We start from the raw sequence: 14,892 nt of genomic DNA on the forward strand, positions 1-14,892 counted from the left end.
CTGAATTCCCAAGATCTGTACGTACAGACTGAACTATTCAAAGTTTCCTAATGAAAGTAAATATGCAGTATAAGCTGACCCAGTCTCTATTTAAAGAGTGCTACTAGCTGCCTTTCATTGATAGTACCTGACTATCACACTCATCACCTGAACTGCAAATGTTTTAGAAATGTTACTATTTTAGAAGCACTGTAAAGAAAAAGCCTGTATTTAGCACCTTCTCTGAAAGCCTTATAAACTATCATTTTAATTTGATAATAAGCAGATGAAGTGGATGGAACAAAGAGGATCATTTTAGGGCTCATTTTGTAGGGCCTTAACTAGAGGGCCAGGATCAAGGGCACACCACACCAAATGCTTTCTAATTTTAACCACCGGACTTAAGGGAAAAAAAAAAAAAAAAAAAGAGAGCGAAAAAAGGAATACAAGTTAGCTGAAGTACTCATTTTTATAAAAATGTGTTTTATTTTAAAACAAGTCTATAAAAGTAGAAATCACATACAAAAATACCGATTACTCTGACATGTTAGCAAAATAGCTTATGGCTGGACTTGAGTCTGGAAGTACTGTGTGTCTGAGGGCATCTGGAAGTCACAGCCCATCTGGATCCTATCATCAGCCCTTGTCACTAATCTGTAAACAATAATTTCATGTAGTAAATTTAGCACTTTTTTAACCAGTACAAAATCAAAACATAATCATTTCTTGTATAACACCACTGTAAAATGTTCGTCCTTAGGTCTGAGCAGGTAAGGGCACTTCGCATCGTTGTTTCTAACATTCGAAAAACCTGATTTGAAAACAACGTTAATAGAAATGACGGGTTTTGGCTTTTTTTGTTCCATTTTGAACATCAGGGAAGGTCATCAGTGTAAATAGGAAGTTAGTGTTTTGTGTCGTTTTTTTTTTTTTGTTTGTTTTTTTTAAGAACTTAATCATTTTTCTTCTAGACACCATTAAAAAAAAAAAAATCACTGTTCCTACCAAAAGGTTCCACACCTGAGTTTTAACTTTTACCTAGGTTCAAGCTGTCTTACTGCTTTGAAACTGCACGGAACACATACCTACTTCTGGCGTGTCTTTCTGAGTGAACGAGCATGCAGTTCTTCTCACAGGACTCGAGGTCCAGTAACTTTATAAAACAATGGCTTTCAAACAATTATTGTGGGAGACAATTTTTTTTTAAAGGCAATTTAAAATACTTGATTCCAGAGTAATATAAAAATAACTTTAAGAGCCTTGGCAATAAAGGAAAATGGCAGGCAACTTCAGTTTGGCATTCTGTCCAAAATTTCGAGAACAAAGACTGGTTACCACCACCTTTCTAAAACAAAGTGAGCCATTTTAAAAGCTAAAGAACCCACTTAACATGATTTGATCGCAAAGTTAGAAGACCACAGTTCTGTTTCCTCAGCTAATACAGAATTCTGGGAACAAAGTCCATGAAGGAAACTTCAGTAACGTGCATTAGAGGGTACTTCAGATTAACTTGTCATAGAAAGTTGCCTCTTGAGCCTTCAAAGTCCATACCAATTCTTTACCTCTGGTTGGTTAGCTGTTTTTTAAAATTTAGGTTTCAAGGTGAATTGCCCAGGGCTATTTGTTTCCATGAACCTAGCTTCAAATCTAAAGGCAAAGTTGAAATGCATATTTTTCTATCTCCAGAAGAGATTACCACAAATGCTACTATCCATCCTATGATTCTTTTGTTTCACTCACAATACAAATAGCTTATTCTTCTACCAATCTATGTCTCATAAAGCAATACTGAAAAGTTAAATAGAAGAAAGTTACCATATAGACTGTGAAAATGATTTGCTGGTGGTGACTCTTATACTTGATTCTAAATAGATTGAATAAGAAGGGCACTTGGAAGAGGTGGCTCAAATCTTGCTGTTTAAGGTCTCTTGAAATTACCGGTTCTCCTAAAATTTCAAAAGGCCTAAAACTTAGGCTTTTAAAGGCACAGAAGCAGTGACGGAAGCTTTTATAGTTACTTAGAAAAAGCAAAACTTCATAGTTTTCTCTCAATGGTTGTCTAATATACTTGCAGAATGAAGGCAAAGGGAAAACCAAGAATAACAATAGCTGAGTGCTCCAGCAAGCAGGCTTCCTGCCTATTTTCCCTGTTCCAAAGAAAAGAGGAGACACCATCCTGCAAAAAATACTTCATAGACAACTGGGCTTTTGCAGTGTCAGCCGGCATTTGATGCCCCATATCTCCTGGTTCTTTTTGTTGCCAGTGGTCGGCCTGGCAATGGTGGTGAAATGGGAAGTATTAATCTGTAGATGAGGAAGGGCTTCTTTTAACAGTTGGAGGGTACCATCTGGCACGATTCCAAAAACTTGTAGTGTTTTTAGTGTGGGAATTTCTCCAAGTTCACTGGAAAGGAAGAGAAACCTTTCAGAGTAGCAGTATCTATGGTAACAGATCCACTAGGGTTACATGACCCAATTTTTACAATTTGTATCATATTCTATAAAACACAAACTGAAAACATAATTCACAATCAAGGATTTGAGAAAACAGCAAAGGTGAATCAAACCAGAAAGCACAGACTGAGGCTCAAGACAACACAGCCTTAGGACACACGCAGCGCATTTTGTTAAATTTCTCACAACCTAAAAACTCTGAGGTTTCTTTAAAACCCAACCATATTTGCTTCCTTTCTCCATTCTCGATTTAAAACAAAAGGCGTTACTGTCTTGTGAGAAGCTAGAAGGTAGTGATGGTAAAGAATCACCACAAGTTACATGTAATTTCAAAATATGGACTTGACCTTTAATTGAACTAGACTCTTCCTCTCAAAAGATCAGCAGCAAAAGTTAAGGTAACTTCTTAATAAGTCCATTACCTGTGATAAAACCTAACAGTGACTTCACTAAGATCTTTTAGACGGGGTTATATAGTTGGGTGCAGACAGAAAAAAAGAAATAATCACACCTTTCTACGAGAGGCAAGAGCCATCTGACTTCTCCACACATTACCATTTTTGCTGTTGTTTTGGTTTGGTTTTGGTCACATATAGGCCAATCCTCTTCTCAGGTATTTCCCATTAAGTGAAATTCAACTCTGTCAACAGTGAAATTCTGGTCCACAAAAAAGGGAGCCTATTTCTCCAAAGTAAATACTTTAGGTAATGATTCTTTCTTCTTAACCCAGATCTATGTGCTTAGAAATTCATCTCTCTGATCTGTATTTGCTCCAGGTTGGGACACACAGTACAAAGTCTTAGGAAAGGGAATATTTAGTTTGGAATATCAACAAAATCCCACTGCAGATCAATGAACACATCAGTGGCCTAGAGTTAGAAGCATCCTTTATATTTTCATTTTGCTGGTAACTACTAAAAAACCAAACTTTCCTCACAGTAATTGTCACCTTGCCTCCAATCTTTCTTCCTTCCAGCCTATTCTATATACCAGTGCCCAAGGCATCTTCCTAGAGCCTAGCTCAGATTATGTCACCCCTCCCACTCACCTGCTCCACAGCCTTTGATGCTGCCCTCTTGTTTACGGAACTCAAACTGTTCAGCTGGCCTTAGGACTTTCCCACGTTCAACCTGTTCTCCCAGTCACCCCACTACCCTCTAAATGTATTTATTCTACATTCAACAAAGCGTAGTAAACACCATAGACGTTCAATACATGTTAGCTGAATAAAGATGAAGGGCACTTTAGAAAATACGAGTACTATCTAAATAAAATAAATATGCTTGGTGTTCATAAAAGGCCAATAAGATCTGGAGGTTACAACAGACACCAAAGAAAATCAGGAAGAACAAACTGCTGTTCTTGAAGTAAACTAACCTCTGGACCATAGAGACAGAAGTGCAAAGAAAGATCACAATTCATAGATGTTTATACTCGTCATTGCTTAAGATGACAGCAATTCTGCCCCAACCTTAAGTCCTTCTTACGTGAAATCTGAGTATTTGAGAACTTTGTGATGAAAATTCAGGTGCTGCGATACCCAAATTAGACAAACTGTAAGTCATTCTATAGTGGACGGTGTCAGAAGCAGAACCTAGAGGTGGGAGCAAGGAAAGGAGGTACAGCGGATGGCAGAAGAGGAAATGTTCTTGCAACAGCGCTGGGAAGGACGCTCAGCGAGGAAGGACATGACAGCAGATTCTCAGAAGACACTCAGGTGTCCCAGCTGAAAAAGGAGGGAGCTGCCTTTGATGGGATGGTGGACAACGGACCAACCCAAGTCAAAAAACCAGAAAGTCTTTACACTTTTAACGAGACCACAAAAATAAAAAAACACTGAAAGCCCCTTCGTACATGTATCATCTACAACGCAGCAGAACAAATTTCTAAGCATCTTTCTAGATTGAAAAGCAACTGAAGGCTGGTGAATACCAACAAATCTCTGAAGAGCAATGACTTCTAATTTAGGAAGCATAAACGGACACTGGTAATGTCTTTAGTATCTTTGCTGAATCTCAGTAAACAGGAGATATTTACAGACCCCCTCACACGTTCATACCTCACCTCCACTACACGATCCTGTTTTCGTTATAAAATTTAGTAAATGCCTAACTAGGAATTCTCCCTACAACAGACTTTTTATTTAGTCTCTCCTAATGCCAGATCAGTTTGCTACCTCCAGCTTGGCTTTCTTACTTGAATGAGAAATACAGAACAATCAGAAGAGAGTTCAGACTTACGGGATAAGATCGATAAAGGCATAAGAAAATAGACACAATGCGGACATATCCTGGAGAAGAAAAATCTGATTACCCAAGTATTCTAAAGCACTATCATTACAGAAGAAAGTCATTCAAATTTTATTTTCCCACTTTTGAGATAAGAAATAAAAATTCTTTAGCATAAACGGCTTTCTCAAAATTACTACTGAGGATCCTAGAATTCTTACTATGAATTTCAAATACATCAGCTGCCAGAATGGAAGTAGAGAGAATAACATTTTATCTTGAAAAACTCCTAAGGATAGGGTACAAGCAAACTAATCTTAATGGGTTCAGAAGGTAAATCAATGTACGTATTATTTACATAATGCCTGAAGAAACATCCTCTTTTACGTTAAAGTTCAAGCACAGCATCTTTTCTCTCTGTGTTACTCTTTTGGTGGTCTGATTTGTAAATTAAACTCCTGATGCCCCTATTTCTCTCATTTCAAGGTAAGATTTAGACAAGTCACAAGAAGGCAGTGAAGGTTCAAACCTAAGTCTGTTGTGACCTGAAGTCTGTATGCTTAAACATCAAGTCATACTGCCTGCAGGTATTACACCATGGAAGTGTTACTATCCTACTGGATAAAAATACTAAACTGTGAGAGCTCACGGCCTTCCCTTAGCCTCTGCTCAAGAAAAAACAACAACAACAACAACAACAACATCTGGGGATTACCTGCTTAGCTTCTTTTTCTGGAGAGAAAGAACGAAAGTGAGACATCTGGATAGATTCTGTTGAGAAAAGCAACCAAAACACACTGATCCCCAGGGGGCTGCACAGGCAATGAGGCTGAGGCCCAGAGGGCAAGGACAGGAAAGACAGAAGACAGAAATGCCTTTCTAGGTAGATGCTAGAGGCTCCTAGGAGTTTGGGATACTAGAAAGGGCAGGAGATTTCAGTAACAGTTCCATGGATATGAATTTACACCCTACCTCTCAGAGCCACGGATGTAAATCCTAGCATCCCTGTTAGGCAGTGCTTTTTCAAATGAGATACCAGCAGAGACCCTGAGCCCCAAGATTAATTAAAGTGATTAATTAAAAACAGAATTACTGGACTCTCTAACTCTACTAGTTAACCTGAAGTTACCTTCAGATACCTGAAGTATCTGATTTATTAATTCTTAAAACCAACTTAGAAGATTCAAACCAATCATTCAAAGACTACATAAATTCTTTGTTCAAATTCACCACCTTTCTTTGGTAGACGCCAGAGGCTAAATTACCTTCATCTGGATAGTGAGCTACATACAGGAGGTCAGCAGCCTCTTTCAGGGCATACTGGCTGGAATAAGAAAGAAGGGCACCTGACCAAATTCAAGATACTGACTTCTTGTGGTTTTCAATGAAATTGCTATGCATTTACATTCTACATGAGGAAGGATCTTCCAGCCCTTTGGGGATAAAAGAAAGGAAACTTTTTAAAAACAAACAAATAAGTAATATTATTCCTGGGATGACTTGAGCATAGCACTTTCCAAAAGAAAGATCAGACTTCTTTTTCCTTTGTGCAAATTTTTGTGGAAGTTGCTGAGCAGGTACAAAATTAACCCTCCTAAGAGCTACCGGATTAGATATAGACTATTTTCATCCGTCCAGAAAACCTAGGACCTAGACCCGGCTCAGTCATTAACTTACTTTACAGCTTTGGGTTAAGACATTTTTCTCTTCTGGACTTCAATCTCCCCCTATTCCAAGACAGCATTAGACTCTTCTGATATTTACCATTTACATTCTGCCATTCTTCCCATTCCCTGACTACTGTCCAGAACAGCCATCACTAGATTACACAACTTTCCTCCAAGGCCAGAGGGAGCCTCTCACAGTCAACTGGGGTTGATTTGAAAAATATGCGGTGGGGGGGAAGCCTCCACTGATCTGCCTCCCAGTTATTACTGTGAGCTCCCCAGAGGTAGAAACTGTCTTCTCCTTTTGTAAATCTTCCAGATACTAGTACAGTATTGTAATATCTAAACCTGCTTCTAGGTAAATAATAAATATTTAGTAAACTATCCCAATCAACTCAACTTTTCTAGATATTTTAAACAAAAAATTTTGCCTTCGGTTTTCTATTTTGCTGGTCTTCCCTAACCTATTTGTGGCCCACTAATATTGAAGCCAAGTTTTAAACATCTGCTACTTACAGTAACAGATATTAATCCCAAGTGGCATCTCCTTTGCTCCCTGTCTTCTAGTTTTAGACAATGAAAATACTTACAGTAAAGTTTCAGGTATGATATCATAGCATCGACTGAGTGACAGATGTTGGAGGTAGTTGAGCTGGTAAAATTCTGGAAAGCAGTCATTCTTCAGCATGACACTATCACTGTAACAGAGCAGAAGAAAAAATTCCCAACCTATCCATCAATTCAGATGGAGAAGACAGAATTAGCTGACCGTTTGGTTCCTTCAACATGTTAAGATGCTTTCCTCCTTCAATGATCAGTCATGACTTTTCAATTTTTGTTTGAAAAGAAATAAACAAAAAAAATACCTTAAGTCTAGGTGGACAAGATTGGGGCATCTTCCAACTAAGGTAGAGACATCTAGGGGAAAAAATGATGGGCACGATTAAATGAGGAACACCACAAGGGTATCTGCTATTAACACTATCTTTAACATTGTGCGAATAAAACTTTGGGACAATGCAATTAGCCACTCTATTAGACACAAAACACAAAGTCATCATCTTGGCATGTAAGATTTTTGAACCCAGAAAATCCAAGAGAATCAACTGAAAATAGTAGGAGAACTATGTAACACAACAGGTTAACAACAATCCATAGCTTATCTATGTATGTGCAAAAACTGGCTGGGGAAGAAAAGAAAACAAACAAAAATCCCATTCATAATAGCAAAAAGCAAAAACAAACACCACCATATATAAACAAACAACATATTATAAAGGTAGCACTTAAAATCAATAGGGGAAATCATGGATTATTTTTAAAAAATGATATTGCTACCACAGGCAGAAAAAGACTTATTTCTCCAACTCAAATAATATTTCCAAATAAATTCCATACATATTAACAAGTCCTAAATGCAAAAATATGAGTATTTTCTTTCACTGGATCTTGGGATAGGTAAGGCTTTTCTAAACACAAAAGAACACACAAAGGAAACACTGACAATTTGCTACATAAAAATTTTAACTCTACCATGTTAAAGCAACACAAAACACAAACAGAATTAAAGAAGTGTCAGAAAACTGCAAATGTTTTCAACATACATGCAATAGACAGTTAATGGTCTTATATAAAGAGAAGAGAAAGCTAAATATAGAAAATGGGTGAAGAATATGAAGAGATACTTGGCAAAACAGGTATAAATGGAATAAGAAAAGCAAAATAAAATTGAAATATTGCTTTTTAGCCATCAAATGAAAAAAAAAAATTCTATCATAATACCCAGAATTGATGAAATACAATTAAGCAGATCTCACATACACTGCAAGTGGATATTTAATTTCCTGCAGCCATTCAGGGGAGCAAATGGATTTTTTTTAGGATAAGCAGATTCTTTGTGTGTGTGTGTGTGTGTGTGTGTGTGTGTGTGTGTGTGTTCTGAGCATTATACACTTGGCACTTTGGCTCAGTAATTCCAATTTTAGAAAAACAATTAGGTGTGCATGAAGACATTCATTTTAGCATAGCTATACTAACCCTTCCCCCAATTATTTTAATCCATTAACCTCCCTCCATTCTGTGGAACACAATGCCAATGACGGTTATTCAAAAGCTTTTATTTATTTATTTTTTTAATGTTTATTTTTGAGAGAAAGAGGGAGAGAGAGAGCAGGGGAGGGGCAGAGAGAGGACGAGACAGAGGATCTGAAGCAGGCTCTGTGCTGAAAGCAAAGAGCCAGACGCGGAGCTCGAACTCATGAACTGTGAGATCATGACCTGAGCCGAAGTTGGGCACTTAACGGACTGAGCCCCCCAGGTGCCCCTTCAAAAGCTTTTAAATAACACTTAATGACATGAAAAAATACTAAAGATATAGTGTATAGTGAAAACAAAACCAGTGGGTGTAGCAGGGGAAGGCCAGAAGGAAATATACACAAGGGTGGTGGAATCACAGGTACCTCTGCAGAATTTGGAAGAAAGTCACATGTGCTACTTTGCAATCAGAAAATGAATCAGTAGATGTTATTTATTTTTAAAACCAGCTTCATTTCCTCTGGGAAGGAAAACATGGGGCTGCCGTCAGCCCCAGTCCCTCCCCTGCAACCTAAACCTAGACTTGCATTTAATTTTTTTTTTTTTTAACGTTTATTTATTTTTGAGACAGAGAGAGACAGAGCATGAACGGGGGAGGGGCAGAGAGAGGGGGAGACACAGAATCGGAAGTAGGCTCCAGGCTCTGAGCCATCAGCCCAGAGCCCGACGCGGGGCTCAAACTCACAGACCGCGAGATCGTGACCCGAGCTGAAGTTGGACGCTTAACTGACTGAGCCACCCAGGCGCCCCTAGACTTGCATTTTAAGCCGTCTCCTCAACACACCCACTGTGATAGGTGACAGGCATCTCAAAGTCATGCCTAAAAGCAAAACTTCATTTCTTCTCTAAATCTGCCCCTTCCCTAAGTCTTTTCCATCTCTGAGAAGGTACTCAAGCCACCCATCCAGCTGCTTAGGCCGGAACCCCAAAGTCACACTCAACTGTTTTCTCACATCCCACATCCAGTCTGTTACCGAAGCCTGTTCTGTTGGCTTTTTACCATCTGATCATTTCTTACCACCTCCAAAGTCACCACCCGAGGCTCTTACAGCCTTTTCTCAACATGGCACCGGAAGAAGACTTTTAAAGGTGAGTCAGATCATATCACATCATTCCCTGCTCAAAATGCTACAACGGCTTCCCATCTCACTCAGGAAAATTCCGAACAAAGCTTCTGCCTCGGCTTAGAGAACCCTGGGCTACCTTACCTCCTATCACTGTCCTCCTTGCTCCCTCTCACACACTGCCTCCCATATAAGGCCTTTGCACTTGCTGGTCCTTAGTTCTAGAATGTTCTTTCCTCACTTATCTATACAGCTCATGCCTTTCACTCAGGCCTTTGTTCAAGCATCACTTCCTCCAAGAGGCCCTCTTTGGCCATTCCATTTGAAAATAAGCCCCTCTGGCCTGTGCTCTGCCTGGTCACTCTGCTCCATTCTTTCTCCCTCCATCTCATCTCCTTTCATCACATTTAGTCATCTGTTGGTTGCCTGCCTCCCCCACCAGAACATAAGCTGTACAGGGGTGACTTCATCAGTTTGGTTCAAGGCCACAGCTCCCAAGTCTGGAACAGGGCTTTGTGCATCGTAGGTGCTCAATAAACATTTGTTTAATGAGTGACTAAAAAACGAAGAAGCGCACAGTACAATTTTGAGTGACCCACCACCTAGCCAGCCAACCAGCCATCAACAAAACTCAAAATCAGATACCATGTTATTTTGATGCCACCCAGGAAAGAACAAAACCTTGCGGGGGTAAAACTGGTTGGTCTCCAGCCCTCACTTAAGCCCTGGCCATCCCTCAGCAGAAAGGGTTAGTAAATCGTAACTGCTTACGAGTATAGATTCCCTCTACACACGATCCCCTTCATTTCACCACTAACCGGAGCTCTGCCTGAGCCAGAAGGCATCTTACAAATCCCCAAATCTAACCCATCATTTTAGGGGAGAGCGATTTCATCTAGAGAAGTCAAGGGCACATCCAAGACCAAGAGCTGGGTCCTCCAAGACCTCGGTCAGCCCCTACTGCCCCATGGGGAGGTCAGTGGGGGTGTAACAGCCAACAATTATTGTACTCTCACTAGCGTTAACATGCTATGTGAGATTAAACCATTTATTCTTAACTGCAACTCTAAGAGACAGGCTTCACTACCACTCCCTCCATTTCACTCATGAGGAAACTGAGGAACAGGAAAGTTTAGCAACTTGCTCACGACCACAAAGTAAATGGCAGAGCAGGAAGCTGAACCCGGGCAGACTGGCACCAGTCTGGGAGCTAAAATAACATTTATATTATCTTCTAAATAGTGAAGCAGTGTGTGCCATTGTTAAAGATATTAAAAAAATCTGATTCCCACTATATAATTAAGAAAACACATACTTCAACTTAAACTCTAGGTCTTTGTCCTTGCTCTGAATGTGTCTAGCAAGCATGATTTTATTACCCATTATTCTTGCCAAATCTTGGTAAACAGGCTCTCCATTCTTTTCTGGAAGAACAAGAGAAGTGTTTTAAGCCAAACTTGGGACAAATTAACAGCAGCTTGCCTATAGCAGAGTTCCTCAACCTTGCAGCTAGAACCTCATTCATTCAGAAAGACTCTCAATAAAGAAGCAGCAAATTCAGATATGAGGCACTGCCTTTTCTTGTCTTGGGGATGAGCAGAGAACTAGTGGTGAGATTCAATGTGAAGAGGCTGCTCACTGGTGGGAGTTTAAAATCCTTGGGAGGCAATTTGGCAAGAACTACCCAGAACTTAAGAACAGAGCCTAATCCTTGACTCAGCAATTCCACTTTTAAGATCCCACCCTTAGAAATGCACTCAAAGGTCTGTTTATGTTCATGACAAGGTTGTTTATAAAAGGAAAAAACTGGAAAGACTCTAAAAGTCCATTACAAGGAGAGCAAGTGAAGAAATTATTATTCAATCAATATAAATCATTCTTTATCTATTTGATGGAATATCACACAGCCACTGACAATGATGTGGGAGAGCTACTGAAAATGGGATTATCTGGAGGGAAAAAAAGGGTATTCTAAAGTATTTCATGCACTATGTCCCACTTTAAAAAACACTTTTATGCAGGAAAAAAAGCAGCAAGATGTTAGTGAGATTACTGATGATTTGTTTTTCTTGCTATTTTTCCATATTTTCTGTATTTTTGAAAATGTGTAATACCGTAATCAGATTTAAAACAGTATTTAAAGGAGAAAAATGTAGAACACAAGTATCATGTGTATAGGAGAGTGGTAAGAAAAACACTCTGTGGCTTTTACAGATGTCTAAAGAAAATAATCCCCTTGGGAATGCAAGCTGGTGCAGCCACTCTGGAAAACAGTATGGAGGTTCCTCAAAAAACTAAAAATAGAACTACCCTACGACCCAGCAATTGCACTACTAGGCATTTACCCAAGGGATACAGGTGTGCTGTTTCAAAGGGACACATGCACCCCCATGTTTACAGCAGCACTAGCAACAATAGCCAAAGTATGGAAAGAGCCCAAATGGCCATCGATGGATGAATGGATAAAGAAGATGTGGTATATATATACAATGGAGTATTACTCGGCAATCAAAAAAGAATGAAATCTTGCCATCTGCAACTACGTGGATGGAACTGGAGGAGTACTATGCTAAGTGAAATTAGTCAGAGAAAGACAAAAGTCATATGACTTCACTCATATGAGGACTTTAAGAGACAAAACAGATGAACATAAGGGAAGGGAAACAAAAATAATGTAAAAACAGGGAGGGGGACAAGACAGAAGACACTCATAAATATGGAGAACAAACGGAGGGTTACAGGAGGGCTTGTGGGGGGGGGGATGGGCTAAATGGGTAAGGGGCACTAAGGACTCTACTCCTGAAATCATTGTTGCACTATATGCTAACTAATTTGGATGTAAATTTAAAAAATAAAAAATCAAATTAAAAAAAAAAAGAAAAGAAAATAATCCCCTGTCTGAAGATGCAGGCGTCTGGACTTGGGCACAGGCAAAGGACTCAACTCCCTGGCCGCTCCCAAGAATCTAGCTCCTCTTCTGATTGCCTGATACGTCTTACTTTGCCAAAGACACATTTGTTCTGGAGAAGCATGTCTCAAATACTAATATCTAAGAAGATACATTCTCCAAATGTCTGATTCAAATCTTTTAAAGTATAATAAACTCTATAATAAATAAAACAGTTATGAGCTAACATCAAGTCATAAAGACACGGCTGAGGTGCGCTGGCAGCTTCACAAGGCTTTGCGTGGCCCGCAGCCTGAGAGCTTGAGGGGAAGCCATTAAAAAAAAAAAACCTGTGCCATTTGCAAACACTTATCTCTGCAAATCGAGGTTTTGCCAATATTAGAAGATTAAAGCACAACTGAATGTCGAGGCTTATAAAGACTGTTGGCTATTCACACATTACCCCTGACTTCAAATGCCCGTATTAAACTAAAAAACATCATGATCCTCTTAGACTGAATTAAGAAGAGTTGTAATACGATCTTATAAGCAGGGCTGAGAATAGGGTTTTTCAAACCTTGGCACTTCTGACATTTGGGTCAGATTACCTTTTTGTGTTCTTCTGCTGTCCTGTGCATTGCTTTCTTGCATTCCAGGCTTCTGCCCACTGGATGCCAGTAGCATCACTGCAGCTGTGACAATCACAAATGTCTCTAGACGTCCCCGAATGTCCCCTTGGCAGGAAAACTCTCCCTGGTTAAGCACCACTGCTTACTGATCAAACACCGCATTCATCTATTCTATGTTGGGGGTCTTACCTAATAATTCAGCTGACTAAAAGAAGTTCTGCTTAAACTGGTTGAAAGTACAAGGGCTTTCACTTCCAGATTCTGGATTCGAATCCTGATGCTACCCCACCGGCTGTCCATCACCTAACCCTTCCAATCAGCTGCTACCTCCTCTGGACAATGGGAACAAGACTATGCGTACTGGACTGAGACAATGGAGGCAGGACAGCACTTAGAAGTTCTGTAGTAAATGAAACCTTCTGCCAGTGTGGTCGCTGTTAAGGGTCCAGTGTCCAGTGGGTCTTACCTGATCTCTGGAGATTCTTTCGGTAGCCACTGAGGTTCAGCTGGGTGACAGTCTCTGACACATGCGCGACAGCCACTTGCACGTGCTTCTCAGTGAAGTCGTAACACCAGGAGAGGTTCAGCTCATCCAATCTGCACACCAGAGGGGAAATAAGGAAAGCGTGAAAGCACAACACAGGAATGAGTTCTGTAAGTAGCACTGTCTCAAGCTGCAAAGAGAGCACAAAGCCATGGATAGAGTCCTTGCCATTTCACGCACAGAACCTCTGCTTCTCTAAGCAGCTACCTCCCTCTGCTCACCTGAAACTGCCTTCTCCCCTCCTGACACACTCCCCTGCCCTGGTTTGCCTCAGAAAGTTGCCTTAGTGAGTGATGCCCCCTTCTGGAAATGGAGGGAACACTCTCCTCTAGATGGCTCAAACCTCATTACAGGACTAGATGGAGAAACTCTAGGCTGTTTTCTTTTTCAACCAACCATGTTGTTAGCAAACAACCAGAGACTGAACAATCACTCGAGACACTTTAAAAAATATGTATCGGTGGATTATACCAGGGATTCCCAATAAAGAAATGTTGACATTGCAAAAAGCCACTTCATCTTACCTGGCCTCTGCTAACTGAGCAAATGAAGGACTCAAAGACAATATCCAACCATTAAACCACAAACCCCATTCCTGACACTGCTGAATAAATGTAGGGTTACACATTTTACTTCACTGATAACATTTTTATCCAAAGGTAATCTACTTTCAACAGATTAAAGAGATATACAGGGGTGCCTGGGTGGTCAGTTCATTAGTTAAGTGTCCGACTTCTGCTCAGGTCCTCCTGATCTCACAGTTGGTGAGTTCGAGCCCCATGTCAGGCTCTGTGCTGACAGCTCAGAGCCTAGAGCCTGCTTCAGATTCTGTGTCTCCCTCTCTCTTTGCCCCTCCCCTGCTTGTGCTCTCTCTCTCTCAAAATAATAAACATTAAAAAAATTAAAGAGACACACATACAATGCTACAGTAGAAAGATTAAGAATTATTAAAAAGGACACACAAATGCACACACACAACACAGTATTGTGTATTCTGTGAGCCATGTCCCCCTCCCATTTAGTAGTATCTGTAACTCTAGCCTTTATTTATATACTAACATTATTATATGACACAGAAGATATTTTTCACGGAGCCACCCAAATTTATGATATTTGCATTTATGATATTAGGTCTACAGATATTATAGGGAAAAGGCCTGACTGAATAGTCAGGTATAAACAGATTAATTTCAACCATACTGTTGATAAACACAGTACTAAATTTCCCTTATTTTAATAGTAAAAAAAGAAGGGGGATCACTACACAAGTATCCCCAGCAAACCCAAGTGATCTGCCTCCTCAGCTTGAACAAAGTTCAGAGGGTAAAGGATGGATGCTGTGTTAC

The 14,892-nt window shown here is 39.9% G+C and overlaps 1 protein-coding gene across 3 annotated transcripts in view; it reads right to left on the reverse strand.

Annotated features, from left to right (window-relative positions):
• Positions 1 to 442: 442 nt before the first annotated feature.
• The window catches only part of SKP2 (S-phase kinase associated protein 2), a 32,638-nt gene continuing 18,188 nt past the window's right edge, over positions 443 to 14,892 (reverse strand). The window contains exons 7-11 of one of the 3 annotated variants that reach the window (XR_006300218.1): positions 13,469 to 13,599; positions 7,195 to 7,246; positions 6,919 to 7,026; positions 1,795 to 2,383; positions 546 to 633 (exon numbers count right to left, since the gene is read on the reverse strand). Coding sequence is in view for 2 of the 3 variants with exons in the window: in XM_043599918.1 (XP_043455853.1) it covers positions 2,170 to 2,383; positions 6,919 to 7,026; positions 7,195 to 7,246; positions 13,469 to 13,599 (505 nt within the window). In the remaining variant the exon portion in view is untranslated. Of the gene's footprint in view, positions 2,384 to 6,918; positions 7,027 to 7,194; positions 7,247 to 13,468; positions 13,600 to 14,892 lie in introns of all 3 variants that reach the window. The other 2 variants (XM_043599918.1, XM_043599925.1) reach the window with 2 other exon arrangements.

The sequence above is a fragment of the Prionailurus bengalensis genome, chromosome A1 (genome assembly GCF_016509475.1).
Source record: "Prionailurus bengalensis isolate Pbe53 chromosome A1, Fcat_Pben_1.1_paternal_pri, whole genome shotgun sequence".
NCBI lineage: Eukaryota > Metazoa > Chordata > Mammalia > Carnivora > Felidae > Prionailurus > Prionailurus bengalensis.